This window comes from Leucoraja erinacea, chromosome 27, assembly GCF_028641065.1.
Source record: "Leucoraja erinacea ecotype New England chromosome 27, Leri_hhj_1, whole genome shotgun sequence".
Lineage (NCBI taxonomy): Eukaryota > Metazoa > Chordata > Chondrichthyes > Rajiformes > Rajidae > Leucoraja > Leucoraja erinaceus.
The window spans coordinates 16487379-16505461 of NC_073403.1; the positions used below are offsets into that span (position 1 = coordinate 16487379).

The 18083-nt window shown below is 40.3% G+C and overlaps 1 protein-coding gene across 4 annotated transcripts in view; it reads left to right on the top strand.

Moving 5' to 3' along the window:
- The window catches only part of nbr1a (NBR1 autophagy cargo receptor a), a 48551-nt gene that overhangs the window by 3961 nt on the left and 26507 nt on the right, over positions 1-18083 (top strand). For 3 of the 4 annotated variants that reach the window (XM_055657182.1, XM_055657183.1, XM_055657185.1), the window contains exons 2-9: positions 1326-1388; positions 6260-6278; positions 7959-7981; positions 9567-9776; positions 11295-11372; positions 12874-13091; positions 14353-14511; positions 15865-16071. In XM_055657182.1, coding sequence (XP_055513157.1) covers positions 1326-1388; positions 6260-6278; positions 7959-7981; positions 9567-9776; positions 11295-11372; positions 12874-13091; positions 14353-14511; positions 15865-16071 — 977 coding nt within the window. Of the gene's footprint in view, positions 1-1325; positions 1389-6259; positions 6279-7929; positions 7982-9566; positions 9777-11294; positions 11373-12873; positions 13092-14352; positions 14512-15864; positions 16072-18083 lie in introns of all 4 variants that reach the window. The other variant, XM_055657186.1, reaches the window with a different exon arrangement.

The following is an 18083-nucleotide window of genomic DNA, read 5'->3' on the forward strand; positions in this document are numbered from 1 at the left end:
GTATATGTTGTCTATAGCAGTTCTTTCTTCACCCCCTCTTGAGTCTATTATGTAATTGCTGATGCTGCAAATGTTCCATTAAAGGACTTTTTTGTCTAATTTTCTAAATCATAATTCAAGATGCTGTGCAAAATATTGAATGGAACTTGATTACTCCAATTTGAACTCGCAAGAGTACAAAATATTTAGTTAATATTTTGATTATAATTGAGATTTTATCAAAACATATGTAATATATTGCCAGGGTACCGAAGTAGGAACAGGATTGTTTGCTTTTCCATCTTTTGCACCAATACTTGGTTGATAAGGCTTAAAATGCATACTGTGTGTCTAAATATGAAGGCATATTTATAGGTGCACTATGAAGTGCCATGTATAAGATGCTATGGGAGACATGGTTCAGTTATGCACAATAACATTTTGGGGGCTCCATGGCTCAAGGCTTCACAGTCTCTGCAAATGCACAAAGCATTTCATATTCTTTCACAATCTGTTAGAGTTTGTGGAAAGATTAATTTGGGCTGTGTATCGAGTAAATTTGGGAGGAATAGGGATAGATATGTTAATTTTGTGCCTGGTGTATCTTTGTAAATGCTTATTGTGCATGTGAATTATATATGTTGATGGAGTCAGTTGTGTTTAATAATAGTTAATTCACAGCAATTTCAGGGGGAATATTAAGAGTATTAAACTCAAATGTTTTAGTTGTGATTGAAAACATCAAGTTTATGAATCCATGAAATAGTAGAATTATACAAATATTCAGCAAGTTAGACAGCATCTTTGATGGAAAAAGTTAGCTAATGATCTTTTAATCTGACCTGAACTATATTTACAGCTTGAACTTTCTCTAACAGGCATGGAATGCTGCCTTACATCTGCATAACTGTATGAGGTTGTGCACTTATGAAGAGAATGAAAAATGTGAATTATATTAGGACATTAAGATGTTGTACAAGAGCCTTTTGCCTGTTTGGTACAGATTTGACTTTCTGCAGCTGGTGATGGCATTTGGAATCTTCATGGAGAAAATAAAGAAAATCACTTGTTTAGCTGAAATACAAAATTTCAGTTATTCCATGTGGTATAAAGCTTTCACTTCACATGCCTGCCTGGCTGGTTGGACTTTTGATACATTTTTAAAAAAAGTTTGAGATGATTTCTGGATTTTATTTGAAATAGCTGAGAACCAAGTAGACCTAATTGATGTAAATCTGACAATATACTTTCTGTATGTTGATTTGTCAATAATTGGATGCTTTTGTACGTGTTTTACTGTGATTGATATATTCCATGAATTAAAAAAAGTACACATCTTTTTTCAGATAAAAGTGTCATTTGATCTCAACCATGTTCAAGTGAAGTACTTTGATGAAGATAATGAAGAGGTGAGTTCCTGTGATAGAAACATAGAAATTAGGTGCAGGAGTAGGCCATTCAGCCCTTCGAGCCTGTACCGCCATTCAATATGATCATGGCTGATCATCCAGCTCAGTATCCCGTACCTGCCTTCTCTCCATACCCTCTGATCCCCTTAGCCACAAGGGCCACATCTAACTCCCTCTTAAATATAGCCAATGAACTGGCCTCAATTACCCTCTGTGGCAGAGAGTTCCAGAGATTCACCACTCTCGGTGTGAAAAAAGTTCTTCTCATCTCGGTTTTAAAGGATTTCCCCCTTATCCTTAAGCTGTGACCCCTTGTCCTGGACTTCCCCAACATCGAGAACAATCTTCCTGCATCTAGCCTGTCCAATCCCTTAAGAACTTTGTAAGTTTATGTAAGATCCCCTCTCAATCTCCTAAATTCTAGAGAGTATAATCCAAGTCTATCCAGTCTTTCTTCATAAGACAGTCCTGACATCCCAGGAATCAGTCTGGTGAACCGCCTCTGCACTCCCTCTATGGCAATAATGTCCTTCCTCAGATTTGGAGACCAAAACTGTACGCAATACTCCAGGTGTGGTCTCACCAAGACCCTGTACAACTGCAGTAGAACCTCCCTGCTCCTATACTCAAATCCTTTTGCTATGAAAGCTAACATATCATTCGCTTTCTTCACTGCCTGCTGCACCTTCATTCCTACTTTCAATGACTGGTGTACCATGACACCCAGGTCTCGCTGCATCTCCCCTTTTCCTAATCGGCCACCATTTAGATAATAGTCTGCTTTCCTGTTTTTGCCACCAAAATGGATAACCTCACATTTTATCCACATTATACTGCATCTGCCAAACATTTGCCCACTCACCCAGCCTATCCAAGTCACCTTGCAGTCTCCTAGCATCCTCCTCACAGCTAACACTGCCCCCCAGCTTAGTGTCATCCGCAAACTTGGAGATATTGCTTTCAATTCCCTCATCCAGATCATTAATATATATTGTAAATAGCTGGGGTCCCAGCACTGAGCCTTGCGGTACCCCACTAGTCACTGCCCGCCATTATGAAAAGGACCCGTTTACTCCTACTCTTTGCTTCCTGTTTGCCAGCCAGTTCTCTATCCGCATCAATACTGAACCCCCAATGCCGTGTGCTTTAAGTTTGTATACTAATCTCTTATGTGGGACCTTGTCGAAAGCCTTCTGGAAGTCTAGGTACACCACATCCACTGGTTCTCCCTATCCACGCTACTAGTTACATCCTCGAAAAATTGTATAAGATTCGTCAGACATGATTTACCTTTGGTAAATCCATGCTGACTTTGTCCAATGATTTCACCACTTTCCAAATGTGTTGCTATCCCATCTTTAATAACTGACTCTAGCAGTTTCCCCACTACCGATGTTAGACTAACTGGTCTGTAATTCCCCATTTTCTCTCTCCCTCCCTTCTTAAAAAGTGGGGTTACGTTTGCTACCCGCCAATCCTCAGGAACTACTCCAGAATCTAAAGAGTTTTGAAAGATTATTACTAATGCATCCACTATATCTGGAGCTACTTCCTTAAGTACTCTGGGATGCAGCCTATCTGGCCCTGGGGATTTATCAGCCTTTAATCCATTCAATTTACCCAACACCACTTCCCGACTAACCTGGATTTCACTCAATTCCTCCAACTCCTTTGACCCGCGGTCCCCTGCTATTTCCAGCAGATTATTTATGTCTTCCTTAGTGAAGATGGAACCAAAATAGTTATTCAATTGGTCTGCCATATCCTTGTTCCCCATGATCAACTCACCTGTTTCTGACTGCAAGGGGCCTACATTTGTTTTAACTAATCTCTTTCTTTTCACATATCTATAAAACCTTTTGCAGACAGTTTTTATGTTCCCTGCCAGTTTTCTTTCATAATCTATTTTTCCTTTCCTAATTAAGCCCTTTGTCCTCCTCTGCTGGTCTCTGAATTTCTCCCAGTCCTCTGGTATGCTGCTTTTTCTGGCTAATTTGTATGCATCATCCTTCGCTTTGATACTATCCCTGATTTCCCTTGTTATCCACGGATGCACTACCTTTCCTGATTTATTCTTTTGCCAAACTGGGACGAACAATTTTTGTAGTTCATCCATGCAGCCTTTAAATGTCTTCCATTGCATATCCACCGTCAACCCTTTTAGAATTAATTGCCAGTCAATCTTGGCCAATTCACGTCTCATACCCTCAAAGTTACCTTTCTTTAAGTTCAGAACCATTGTTTCTGAATTAACAATGTCACTCTCCATCCTAATGAAGAACTCAACCATATTATGGTTACTCTTGCCCAAGGGGGCACGTACAACAAGACTGCTAACTAACCCTTCCTCATTACTCAATACCCAGTCTAAAATCGCCTGTTCTCTCGTTGGTTCCTCTACATGTTGATTTAGATAACTATCTCGCATACATTCCAAGAAATCCTCTTCCTCAGCACCCCTGCCAATTTGATTCACCCAATCTCTATGTAGATTGAAGTCACCCATTATAACTGTTTTGCCTTTGTCGCACGCATTTCTAATTTCCTGTTTGATACCATCTCCAACTTCACTACTACGGTTAGGTGGCCTGTACACAACGCCCACCAGCATTTTCTGCCCCTTAGTGTTTCGCAGCTCTACCCATACTGATTCCACATCCTCCTAACTAATGTCCTTCCTTTCCATTGTGTTAATCTCCTCTCTAACCAGCAACGCTACCCCGCCTCCTTTTCCTTTCTCTCTATCCCTCCTGAATATTGAATATCCCTGGATGTTCAGCTCCCAGCCTTGGTCACCCTGGAGCCATGGCTCCGTGATCCCAACTATATCATAATCATTAATGGCCATCTGCACATTCAACTCATCCACCTTATTACGAATACTCCTTGCATTGAGACACAAAGCCTTCAGGCTTGTTTTTACAACGCTCTTACCCCTTATACAATTATGTTGAAAAGTGGCCCTTTTTGATTTTTGCCCTGGCTTTGTTTGCCTGCCACTTTTACTTTTCACCTTGCTACCTATTGCTTCTACCCTCATTTTACACCCCCTGCCTCTCTGCTCTTGTACCCATCCCCCTGCCCATCTCCTAGCTCCCTAAATTCATCTTGTAGGACCTCTTCCCTTTTTTAATCTATATCGTTGGTGCCAATATGCACCACGACAACTGGCTGTTCACCCTCCCCCTCCAGAATGTTCTGCAGCCGTTCAGTGACATCCCTGACCCTTGCACCAGGGAGGCAACATACCATCCTGGAGTCTCGTTTGCGGCCGCAGAAATGCCTATCTATTCCCCTGACAATTGAATCCCCTGTTACTATTGCCCTTCCACTCTTCCCCCCCCCCCCATGTGCAGCAGAGCCACCCATGGTGCCATGAACTTGGCTGCTGCTGCATTCCCCTGATGAGCCATCTCCCTCAACAGTATCCAAAATGGTATACCTGTTTAGGAGGGAGATGACCGCAGGGGACTCCTGCACTACCTGCCTACTGCTTTGCTGGCTATTGGCCACCCGTTCCCTTTCTGTCCTCTTACATTTTACCTGCGGTGTGACCAACTCGCTGTACATGCTATCCACGACTTTCTCAGTATCGTGGATGCTCCAGTATGAATCCAGCCGCAGTTCCAATCGTTCAATGCGGTCTGCCAGGAGCTGCAGCTGTACAAACTTCCTGCAAACGTTGTCACCAGGGACACCGACCATATCCCTGATCTCCCACATGTTGCAGGCTGAGCAAACCACGGGACCAATCTCCACTGACATATCTTACTCCCAAATTAACTCTATATTAAATATTAAAAAACACAAAACTTCATCCTTTAAACTTTACTAATAAATACTGTACACTCAACTCCCAGAATCCTTAACTGTTGTTACGGTAAAGCACTGAAATATCATGTACAAATTGAATTTGTACTGTAGCTTTTAATGTGGCTGACATTGATAGCTAATTGACGTGATTTCTCATGTAATGTCTATTTTGTAAGATTACTTTCTTGTTGAGTTGTGCTGTTTGGAGTTGATGGCATCTGCTGTTCACCTGCAATGAGTTAAACCTATGCTGATCTGTTGCTTTAATGATCAAGCAATGAGCATTCTTTGGGGAGATGGGAAATAAAAATTAGTTGAGGACTTCAAAAGACCTAATGGATAGAAGATTAGAACCAGGCTAAATTGCTAGCACATTTAATGATCTGATAATTGAGCTGGCACTGCAGGGCATGGGGGATGAATTGTTAGATATTCTGGTTTGTTAATGGGATTTGTCAGAACAAATCAATTAGAGGGTCTACATAAAGATGAGTGATGTAATGGTTAAGTATCTGAAGATTGCATGCATGTCAGATCTGAAGGTCATCTGGTTAAATTTGAGATTTTATCAATCTAGTTAAATTTAGTGGGCTGAACTATGCAGGATTTCTTCAAAACATGTAAACACCAACTGCATGTAAAGCTTCTTCACTTCCTTGCAATGGAGGTTCATGTGATTGTTCTCAAAGGATTTCTTATTCCCAGCATTGTGTGTAGGAGTGAAATTTTAATTAGTGAAATATTCATTACTATCTTATACGGCAATGTATATTTAAAAAAAAAACAAAGTGCCAGAGGAACTCAGCAGGTCAGGCAGCATCTATGGAGGGAAGAGGACAGACAATGTTTTTGGTCAGGACCCATCTTCAGTCCCCGATGTTTAGGGTCTCAACCCGAAATGTTGTCTGTCCATTTCACTTCACAGATGCTGTCTGACTCTTTTGCTGAAGATTGCAGCATCAGCTGTCTCTGTCATCAATGCAGTGTATGTGTTTGCTTGATATTATCCAATTTTTTATCAGTGTATTCTATGTTTCACAATCTTTTTCTTTTTCCAGGTATCTGTTAACAGTGCAGGTAGGTGTACCCAATCATATAAATAAGAATTAAAAGTCTGCAGTTCAATTAAAATTGTTGGGGTATACTTTTGAATTCAATGCTTATTGTGTACCTGGAGTATTGCGTACAGTTTTGGTCTCCAAATCTGAGGAAGGACATTATTGCCATAGAGGGAGTGCAGAGAAGGTTCACCAGACTGATTCCTGGGATGTCAGGACTGTCTTATGAAGAAAGACTGGATAGACGGTTTATACTCTCTAGAATTTAGGAGATTGAGAGGGGATCTTATAGAAACTTACAAAATTCTTAAGGGGTTGGACAGGCTAGATACAGGAAGATTGTTCCCGATGTTGGGGAAGTCCAGGACAAGGGGTCACAGCTTAAGGATAAGGGGGAAATTCTTTAAAACCGAGATGAGAAGAACTTTTTTCACACAGAGAGTGGTGAATCTCTGGAACTCTCTGCCGCAGAGGGTAGTCGAGACCAGTTCATTGGCTATATTTAAGAGGGGGTTAGATGTGGCCCTTGTGGCTAAGGGGATCAGAGGGTATGGAGAGAAGGCAGGTACGGGATACTGAGTTGGATGATCATATTGAATGGCGGTGCAGGCTCGAAGGGCCGAATGGCCTACTCCTGCACCTAATTTCTATGTGTTTGGCCCCAAACAGAAAAAGCAGGTAAAAAGTTACCTGTGTGAAGTCAGAAGACATAGATAAGATTCATAAAATGATCCTCTGTTTTTCCAAGAAATGTCAACTGAAGTCTTGTGGTGGTAGAATAAGCTTGTGCTAATAAATCATATACAGTTTGTGGTTGAACATCCAATTACTGTGTCTTGAATGTGCCTTGATGTGTTAAAACAAGCACTTCTAGATTCAGTGCTCAATATTGATTAGAAGGACCTCGAGATTAGAAATGTAGGATATACCAGTTAAGAAATCATTAGTTTTCAGGAGGCCATGTAACTTGAGGAGAGAACACACGTGTTCTCTGGTACACAGTGGGTGGGATAGGATAGGTAAATCTTGCAGTTGTGGTGCATTAGGCATCCTAACTTGCCCTACTCAACACAGGACAACGGTATCAATGATGATTTGCTGTTTTCTTGCTATGGACCAATGGGAATCTAGTAAGCAATCTCTTTAGGACTCCCATGAAAGGATTTACTATTCCCGGTGTTATGTTTAAGGAGTGAAATATTAACTTGGGGACCTCTAACTTAGAGGGCAATATATATAGGTGTTGAAACATTTTCTGACCATCTCCCTGTATGATTCGACAAATCCGTTGGAAATATCTAATGGCAAGTGAATGCAATAAAGGAAGAATATATCTTAAAGCAATATTTGAAGTCCTCGGCCATCACTAAATAGGTGGTCTTCATTCAGAGAAGGTCAAGTGTTTTTCACAAAGATTAAATTTTGCTGATTGAGTACTGCCAACAAAGTAAATGGCAGTTTAGCCTCAACAATTTTTTTTTGGTAGCTGTTCCTAGATTGAGCTCAACTGACTTTGCAGTTGAAGATCGAGTCTCGGCTAATGCAGTTTAAATAAGTTTTTTTAAAACAACAAAATTGCATTTGTTTTGTAATTAGCATTGTTATATAGTACAACTGATAAGGTTGATATTAGACATTTGTGTTGTCCTTTCTCTTTTCTTGTATGATAGTTTTGTTTTAAATGTTTTCTCTTCTGCAGAGGAATATGAAGAACTTTTAAAGGTAATTACTGTTAATTCTGATTTAACACCACTTTGATATTCAATTCTGTCATTTAATTCTGCTTAATTTCCCACACTTAGTTTAATTGACTTTTACTCAAAAGGAATTGCTTCCGAATACTGCAATAAATATTTCATTTGTTTTTTGACATAATTACTTCCTTGTAATCAGTTGCATCAGTAAATTCACCAATTTACAACTCAGCTTATTAATCCTTTTAATGTATGTAAGTAGTCAAATGTCATGAACAAATATGGGTACAGTCTGCATCTTGTTCCACAAAGTCATTGCCAGGGAAATGCTTCTCTTCCAACTTCTATTCCATGGGTCTCTCCTTAATCATATCCGCTTGGGAAAGTTGTTGGATTTCTACATATGCACTGATGCCAAGTTGAGCTGCGCACCACCTATCTGTTGCTTACAAATTTATTTTAAAATTTGCATTCATTATTCATAACATTTTTGATTCCCATAGCTTTTCCACAGCTAATTATTAGACCAAAGGCATTATTTTTATGTCTGTCTCTAGCTACTGACTCGGTCCATCTCCCTGAAAACTGCCTGAGGCTAAACAAGTTAAATTCTTATCTATTGTCTGGCATTCGAGTACAAAATAAATGACTAACCAATTTTAGAAGTGACGTCAGTGACTTCCATTCCATAATGTTATTGAACTCCCTCCCTGACTCGGTACATCTATTGATGAAACCTTCACCTATGTCTTTACTACCCCTCAGACTCGACCGTACCAGTGCAGATGTGATGAGCTTCTGCTTTTTTACCTTCCACAAACATCTGAAGCCCCTTCTCTCCTTTGTCCTTATTCACTAAAACCTACTTATCAATCTCCCTGAATGAATGCACTTAGCTTGTTTCTTGCTTAAGCAAGTTTAATTTAAAAATCCTTATTCATGTTCTTGCTTCCCCTTTTGTCCCTCCCTAATTCTTTGGATGCCTGTACTTCTCCAATTGCAGCATCTTATACATGCCTGAAATTTATTAATTTTTGCTCACTGATAGTCATCTCTTGTAGTCAAACTGTAATCTCCAGAGTTTCTGCTTCAAATTGTTGAACGCTCCTTCCTCCATTTTGAGGTACTCTTAACGTCATCCTTTATGGATCAGTCTCAGATTTGGCTTGATACTATCCCTTTAAGCACTTTGCAGTGTTTAAAGGTGCTAAATAAATACGAGTAGTTGTTCCTCTTGTGAACAAGACTGTAACTGCATCTTTTCAGCTTGATAAACTAAACTAGAGGGCATTAAAAGGTTGGAAACGGGTCGCGATTGGAGTCAAGTTAGGATGGATTGGATAATGATGGCACTTTCCATTCTTTGTTCTATCTGTTAATAATCAGATTTGTTGAATTAAGATTTACAATTAGCTAAACTTTCCATCTAGAATTGCTATCCTAGTTTTATAAACATTGTATCCACTCCCAGCTGGCTGTGTTTTCCCTAACTTTTGAAATTAAAAGCGCATGCTGTTTGGTAGTGAGCCTTTCTGTTTAATTGTTGGCGCCTGTGATCTGCATTTAGTGTAATGTGATTTCTATCTTTATTGTTTTGTTTTCTTCCTAATCAGAGTGCAGTTAAACAAGGAAAGCAGATTCAAATGAATGCCTACGAAATAAAACTGGATAAAATGGAGAATCACAGCACAAAGAGAACATTTGAAAATAACGAGTTGAAGGGGTCTCAGAATAAGAAAATTAAGAAAAAGGAAATGAAACATTCACAATTAATAAAAATCATTGGCCCTGAGATGAAGGTTTCGCAAGAAATTAAAAGAAAGGTAATTTTATTTGTATAAAGAGAAAATTCGCAACAGCCGTCCAATGGCTGTCTTGATCACTGTCATAGCCTTGCACTTTAATCCACAGCAGTAGTAAATTGGAATGATGTGACTTCAAATCTATCTGTCTACAGTAAACCCTCATTATAACAAACCTTGGGGGAGGGTTGGGGTGGTGGTGTCTGTTATTGCTGATTGTCCGTTATAACCAAGTAAGGTATTATTATTATTATTCTATGTAATCGAAACATAGAATACATGTTAGTACACAAACAGACTCAATGGGTCTGGGAGCATGGCGTGAGAGCATAATAGGTGACATCAGTACTCTTCTTCAGACTGATTCAGTCTGCTGAGTTACTCCAGCATTTTCTGTAGTTTCATCTTAAAAACTAGGTGCTGACACCACCAGTTCACGCGGCTGTTGTTGTAGCTCGTATTGTAGCCCGTGGGGACAACATTTTCTTGTGGCCGCTGCCGTCGACAGGACACGCTCAGTCACCATGCGGTTCCCTCAATTCTCACCTGCTGCCGCTTCCTAGGTGGAAAGAGGGGGAGGCAGTGGTGGTGACGGGATGGGGGGAGAGGGGGAGGGGGGCGGTGTTGGTGGGGAAAGAGGCCCTGTGGACTGAGTGACAGGAGAGAGAGGAGGCAGCTGTGGTTGAGTGGGAAGTGGACAGAGCAATGGTCAACATAAGAGGTGGCAGCAGGTGAGAGGGGAGGGAGCGTCCCATTGGTGGCAGCAGTCTAAAGAAAGAGCTGTCCCGGCAGGTCTGTTAGCTATAACCAAAATCCGTTATGTTAAAATGAGGGTTTACTCTATTTACTACTTCCGTTTTATACTTAAATTGGAAAGCAAGTTGCATTATTTTACCAGGCTTATTTTTCCAAAACAATAAGCTCCTATGCGTTGTCACTTGTGCAGCATACTATTTTATGATCGAAGATGCAGGGAATCAAAGGTGCAGGGGACCACAGTGTAGTCAATGTCATTACTAAGCCAGCTAGCTGTTGCTGCAAAAAATTGCCGTGGAAGAGAGAAATAAGTTAATTCCGCCTGGCCTGTTCCTTTATTTCTACCTGTCGGGAAAAGAGGCATGACTGATTTCCTACCACCTCCGTAATCCCATGCTCCACCATTAAACTTTAAATAGGTGGTTGTATTGCCGATATAGGTATACGTTGCCTGTGTGGATAAAGCAGTCTGAGGAAGGGTCTCGACCCGAAACCTCACCTATTCTCTCCAGATATGCTGCTTGACCTGCTGAGTTACTCCAGCATTTGTGTCTATCTTGGGTATATGGACTGTTACCTTTTTCATTTCATTGATTCATAGCTTCAGGATTCCAGGGATGTGGTCGAATTTGCCCGACTTGTTTTGAATAAACCAGCAACAACAATTAGAATGGTTTTCTTGATATTTTAGAATATTTTTGTTCTAGCTCATTGGCTGCACACTGCTTTCCACAATTTTGATCTATGCAAATAAAGTAACTTGTCCCATCAATGTTTTCTTAGGTGATGCCCAAAGATGCAAATCAACCCAAGCAAAATTGGCAGCTGCCTCCAGTTTGGTTTACAGAATACATGGAAATGGTATGTATAGACATTTCGGGTATGCAGAATGAGACTGAAACTAGTCCATTTCTTTCTCACAGGTTGTGAACTTAAGTGAGCAATAGACCAACAATGTTGCATATTTGATCTATAGCACTAGCTTTTACCAAAAACTATGATGGCAACAACGTTATATTTTTTTGTCCTGGAATTCTGAAGTATTACATTTCCACTAAAATAATTATACTTCTTGGTTAATGCTGTGACCTTTATTTTTCCATTAAGTAACTATGATGAGATGTTGAACTTTTGTTATTTATTTGGATTTGTCTTAGTACTCTTTCTTTTATGGTTCTCGTTCTTTTATTGAAAAACTTAACATGTTGTACTCAGTGCTATATTTGAATATGTTTTTAAAAGATGTTTCATCAAACTTTTAGTGTCCTTGTGCAACAATTAAATGCCTTTGGGGAAAAGTCTCTTCTATAAAAAACATAAATAAAAATAACTGAAAACTAGTGGTTTTTAAACTTTGGAATAAGAGAGTCAAGGTTGTTTTGTTTGCACATGAGAATTAAATAATGAAATTCTTACTTGTAGCAACACGACAGGTTTCTAAACACAGTACTCAATAAATAACATAATAAACAAAATAAATGCGTTTAAAGGAGCTGCAGTTGCTGGTATGAACCAAAGATAGACACAAAAAGCTGGAATAACTTGGCAGGTTATGCAACATTTCTAGAGAAAAGGAATTGGTGTAGGAATAGTTGTACAAATAAAGTTCAATAAATACAAAAATAGTGCAATGCGAAACACCCAAATTCTGGCGTGCAACACAGTTCAGAATTTTAGACACAAAACCTGGGTAACTCAGCAGGACAGGCAGCATCTCTGGAGAGAAGGAATGGATGATGTTTCGGGTCAAGTCCCAAGCCCCTTCTTCAGACTGCCTGAAGATGGGTCTCGGAACAAATTTTTGTTCAGACCGAAAGGTCTGAATGACAATAAAGGGTACTTTGATTTTGACTCTACCCAAAACATCACCCATTCCTTCGCTCCAGTGATGCTGCCTGTTCCGCTGAGTTACTCCAGTTTTTTTTGTTTTTGTTTCTATCTTCGGTTTAAACCAACATCTGTAGTTCCATCTTACACAGTTGAGAATTTTGCTGGTGTTCGTAGTATTCAATAAGCCTAATGGTTGTTGGGAAGATGCTGTTCCTGAACCATTTTCTCAATGGCAGGAGTGAAATAAGAGCATGGCCAAGGTGCCGTGTGTTCTTGATGATGCTGGCTACCTTTTTGAGGCAGCGCTTCCTATATATTTCTGATGGTGGGAGGTCAGTATCTGTAATTGATTAGACAATGTTTGCCACCTTTTGTGATCTCAGAATATCAAAAGCAGTTAGAGCATCAACAGGGGGTTTAAAATTCTGCCCTGTAGACCTTTGTTCATTATAATCCCATTCCAGTCTCCTGAGTGTGAGTGTGTGTTTTCTTTGTCCCCGAGGCTTCATTATCTACACATGTTTAATTTCAGTTCAAAGAAACCTTTGTGAGAGAAACTGTTGAACGGATCTGTTGTGATTTCTTTGAGAAAGTAAACATTCAGCAGCGGGAGTGTGACTCTTCCAGTGACCAGACAGCATACCCTATCCAAGTTTCTGAAGTGCACACAACACAGATTAATGGATACGATTGGCTCATGACTTGCTGCAACTGCCAATCTCGAATTCTTGGAATACGCTACCAGTGCAGGTAATGTAAAGTGTAAATTTTACATGACAGATTGCATTACTGTTAGAACTCTCTGAATTTTTCCACTTTGGGTGAATAAAATTGAATGACGGGTTGGGTTTCTCTGCAGTCAGATTGAAACCTATTTAAAGGTATTTTAGTTTAGTGATGCAGCACGAAAGCTGGTCTATCATGTCCAGGCCGACCAGCTATAATTTACAATTATATCAAGCCAATTAACCTACAAACCTGTACATCTTTGGAGTGTGGGAGGAAACCGGAGATCCTGCAGAAAACCCACTCAAGGAAAACATACAAACTGCATGCAAGCACCCGTAAGGCGGCAACTCTACCGTTGTGCCACCATGTCACCCGGTACAGGGACACCAGCTCCGCCACTGTCATACCGATGCTCTAGTTTGTGCCAATGCTGCAGTCATTTTGTCAGTGAAAAGTCAAATACAGGAATAAAGTTTGGACTGTCATAGTCATTTGATTTTACACTTGATTTACGACTGTCACAGTAGTGCAGTTGGGGTTTAGTCTTGCACTTTTATCATACTTGTGGAGTATTAAATACTTTTTTGTGAAGATGTGTCTCAAGTCAGTTAGCAAACTAAATTCTGAGTCCCTGTTAGTCATGAGCAGTTTTGAAGCTAAATTTCACTTGGTAGCTTCAGAACACATTAAAAATTTTGATGCACAGAACTCTAATTTCAGGAGGTTTTTGAATGTAATTATGTGGTGGTTTGTCAAACTTGATGGTGGTATTTGCTTTTGTGGTTGACATTTGCAAACTGCAGTGCCACTGTTGTCCATGGAAAACTAAAAGCACTTGAAGGCCATGCCAACTGTGTAGCAACATTGCAAAGAACACAAAATGATGATGTAATTTTGAAGAAATATCTGGCACTGAACTATCCCAGCACTATTACATATTGGCATACAGTTTTTACTTAATCTTTGATGGCATCGCTTTCCCCCTCTTTCTTTGCTGCTTTATGCATGTTTGTAATTACCACTTGCAGACATTGAGATCTCTAAAATTAATTTGGTAATTCACCTTTTCCTTTCTCATTGCAAAAATGATGAATCAAAAAAGCTTTTTGTTCATGAAGCCACTTAAAAATAAATTGCTGCCTTTGGTGGAATAAAATCTCATGGAAATGTATTTGTTTAAAATTTTAATTTCATGTTATTGCAAGCAGTAAGGTTGTTCTAAAATAAGAATATATTTTTGGAAATACAATTAAAATGATGCGTTTTAAATTTACTTTCCTAGCATTTGTCCTACTTACACCATTTGTGACTCGTGTGAAGCTGGTGACTACCGGCATGATCCTAATCATGGATTGTTGAAATTGAGAAAAGCTGTGGCATCAACTGAGATCACACCTGCACAGTTTGGAAACTCTATCCCTGGTGCAGCAGAGCAAACAAGGTAATATTAATATAATAAAAAAGGAACTGCAGATGCTGGTTTATTCCAAAGATAGGCACAAAATGCTGGAGTAATTCAGTGGTTCTTTCAGGCAGTATCCCATGAAAAATGGATAGGTGACGTTTCGGGTTGGGACCCTTCTTCAGTCTCAATAAGAGTCCTGACCTGAAATGTCATGCATCCATTTTGTCCAGGGATGCTGCCTGGGATGTTACTCTGGCATTTTGTGTCTATTGATTTTGTAATATAAATCTTTACTTGTATTTGGATTCTAGAATTTAACTACATTAAAATGCCACATGGTATAAAGTGCAATAAGGAAGAAAGACAAAACTTGCAGGTTTAGGAAAAAGGATTCCAGGTACCAGTGTGAATGTATATGATCGGATGGTGTAGGGTTCATCTTTTCTGGTGACTAGGTAGGGGGATTGAAAAACTTACTATTGGTAGTTGTTGAGGATGAAAGTGAGGAAAAGGATACAAGAATTAGACGAGTGAATATAATTCAAACTATTTAAGTTGAGGTTAAATATGGACATTCTGTCCAGTGCTCTGTCATGGCCAGAGATTGCCAGGTGAACACAGGAACGGATTGCTTGCCTTTTATATATTTAATTTAAATAAATATATGGAAAAACTATGGTATCCACTTCAACTGGTGAAAGTCCCATGACAGCTCAAGATGGTGATGTTGCATTTGAGATGGGATTGAGAATTATCTCGAGTTCATTTGTGAGGATAAGCACATGTTCAGCATAACTGGAAAACGGAACCAACCACCTGCCGGCCTCTTCAATCTCTCCTGCCTCTCCCTTGTCAATGTCCGTGAGTCCAACATGGGTCACCACGTCACCTCGGAATCCTTGGGAGTGCAATGGATGCAGATCATCCTTGATCCCAAGCATCTACTTGAAATAGACAGAATGGGCTTAAATTAATATAGTTTAGGAAATAAACCAGTCATCAAACTAGCAAAAATGAAAACTTTGAATCGGACATCTCTCATTTTGGTGTTCATGTTAAATGTTTTTCATGCTGTGCCAGTGTGGTTCACCAAGGACGTATATATGGTTACACTTTAATTTTTTAAGCAAGTTGCTGAAACATTGCATATTATTCCTTGTTAGCTTCATTGTTGATTGTCCAATCTGTTTTAAATGCACGTGCCTTCCACAATTTATTGAAGAGATGTTATTTGTCTAAAAGCCTTGTTTCAATATAAAATGCCAATGTACGATAGGATACAGGGAGATTTAAATGTACTAGTACATCTCCAACCTATTAGATGGATTACTGTTTTACACGGTGTAATTGCATGGTAAAATGTGAATTAAAAATTCTAATTTTGAATAGGTTGCAGAAGCAAATAGATAAAACCTTTCTGAAAGCTGAAAAGCAGAGACTGCGAGCTGAGAAGAGACAACGCAAAGCAGAGTTTAAGGAGATTAAAAAACAGCTAAAACTGCAGAAAAAGCATCTGCAGTGGAATGGAGTACATGTCATGGAACTTGTAAGTCAACCCCCACAAGATTCCAAGGGACTCAAGCATGCTTCTGCAACGTAAGTAGGATAAAGAATTCTTTGAGTAACCATTGTGGCAAATGTTGATATCTGTTTGTGTAAATACAATACAATTTATTTGTCACTTGAACCTCATAGAGGCTCAAGTGAAATGTTGTTTCTGCAGTCATACATACAAGAAAAAAAAGACCCAAGACGCAACACAATTTACACAGACATCCATCACAGCGCATCTCCTCCTCGCTGTGATGGAAGGCAAAAAAACTTATCTCTTCCGCAAATGCAGAAATGACAAACTGTGTACAAACAAATCTCTGTACATGAGTCACAAGAAGTTTGTAACAAGCTAAGAAGATATGCAGAATACTTTTATTTTTGCAAGGGAAATGAATACAACTTTTGGGAAGTCTTGCTGCAGCTATATGAGCCATTGATGCCGGTGGGCGGCGCGACTCGCGTCGCAGCAGCCTCTGCAGTCCATCTGCCTTTTTATTATTTTCTGTCTGTCTCGTTTCAATGTAGTTGACGGGGTGTGTGCGGGGGGGGGGGGGGCTTTTAAAATCTTTCCCCTGCACGGGAGACCCAACCTTTTCTTTGTCGGGTCTCCATTGTCGTTGGGGCTGCAACGTGGAGCGGCCTCCAGCAGGAACGACCTGGGGCTCCAGTCGCGGAGCTGCGGATTTACGTACCATCACGAAGCTGGCCGAGTTCGGAGCGGTGGTGGCGCGCTGCTGTGACCCGACCCCCGGAGATTCGGAGGCTCCAACCGCAGGTCTGGCAGACAGGAACACCGGGAGCCTGCGGGTCCCTGCTGGGAGACCACTTTTCGGGGCTTCCGCAACGGCGACTTCTCCTGCCCGAGTTGCGGGGTTGAAGATTACGTGGAGCGGGGCCTTACATCGCCGCCCCGCGCGGCTTGGAATGGCTGCGGGACTTTGCTAGCGCCCGCCGGGGGCTCCAACAACAAGACCCGGAGCGTGGCCTTGCATCACCCGGCGTGGCTTTAATGGCCGCGGGACAATTACCATCGCCCGCCGGGGGCTTTGACTCTGACATCGGGGGGGAGAGGGGAGTGCAGGGGAGAGATACGTTTTTTGCCTTCCATCACAGCGAGGAGGAGATGCGCTGTGATGGATGTCTGTGTAAATTGTGTTGTGTCTTGGGTCTTTTTCTTTTTGTATGTATGACTGCAGAAACATTTCTGTATTGTATTGATGATACATAAATAAAATCGTATTGTATTGATGATACATGTATAGTTTAGAAGAACATGGAGATGATCTTGTTGAAACAGCTAAGATTAAGAGGAGTCTTGCCAAGGTATACAAAGAGAACATTTCTAAACTGGGGAATGTATAACCAGGGGACTTGGTTTCAGAATAAGGGTTACCAATTAAGATGGTGATGAGGGGGATTTCTTCACTAAAGGTCATAAATCATTGGAAACTGTAAGATGCTGAATCATTGAATACACTCAAAGCTGACAATAGGTGCAGGGATGTTGAAGATTAAGAAGATAGGACAGGCGGGCATAGTTAAGATCCAACATGATTGTATTGTTGGCAAAGCAGGCTGGAGATCATTTGACTATTCCTCCTGTTTTATTTTATTGAGATTACTTTAATATCATACACCAGGGTCAAATAAAATTATGTATATCAAGCTCCCAAAATAAACAGTGCTAACTGTAAAGATAAATACAGCAGAATGGTACAAAGATTGTAGTGCAATCTCAAGTGGTGCAGAAGACACAGCTGAAGTACAGGAATGAGGTAGCCAAATGAATTGGAGTTAAGGGGAAGAGCATGTAGTATGTGAAATGGGGAAGAAACTGTCTTTATGTTTGGATGTCTGGGCTTTTGAGCTACTGCATCTTTTCCCAGAAGGTGGAAGAGAAAAAAGGGGAATGGCTAGGAAGGCAAGCACCCTTGGCAATGCTCTGATTAGTTATTAACTATTCTATACAGTGTAACTTGGGAATCTCTAAAATATCATTTTGACAATAAATTAGTCACAATGAAATGTTAGTTGTTTTCCCCAAACATATGCTG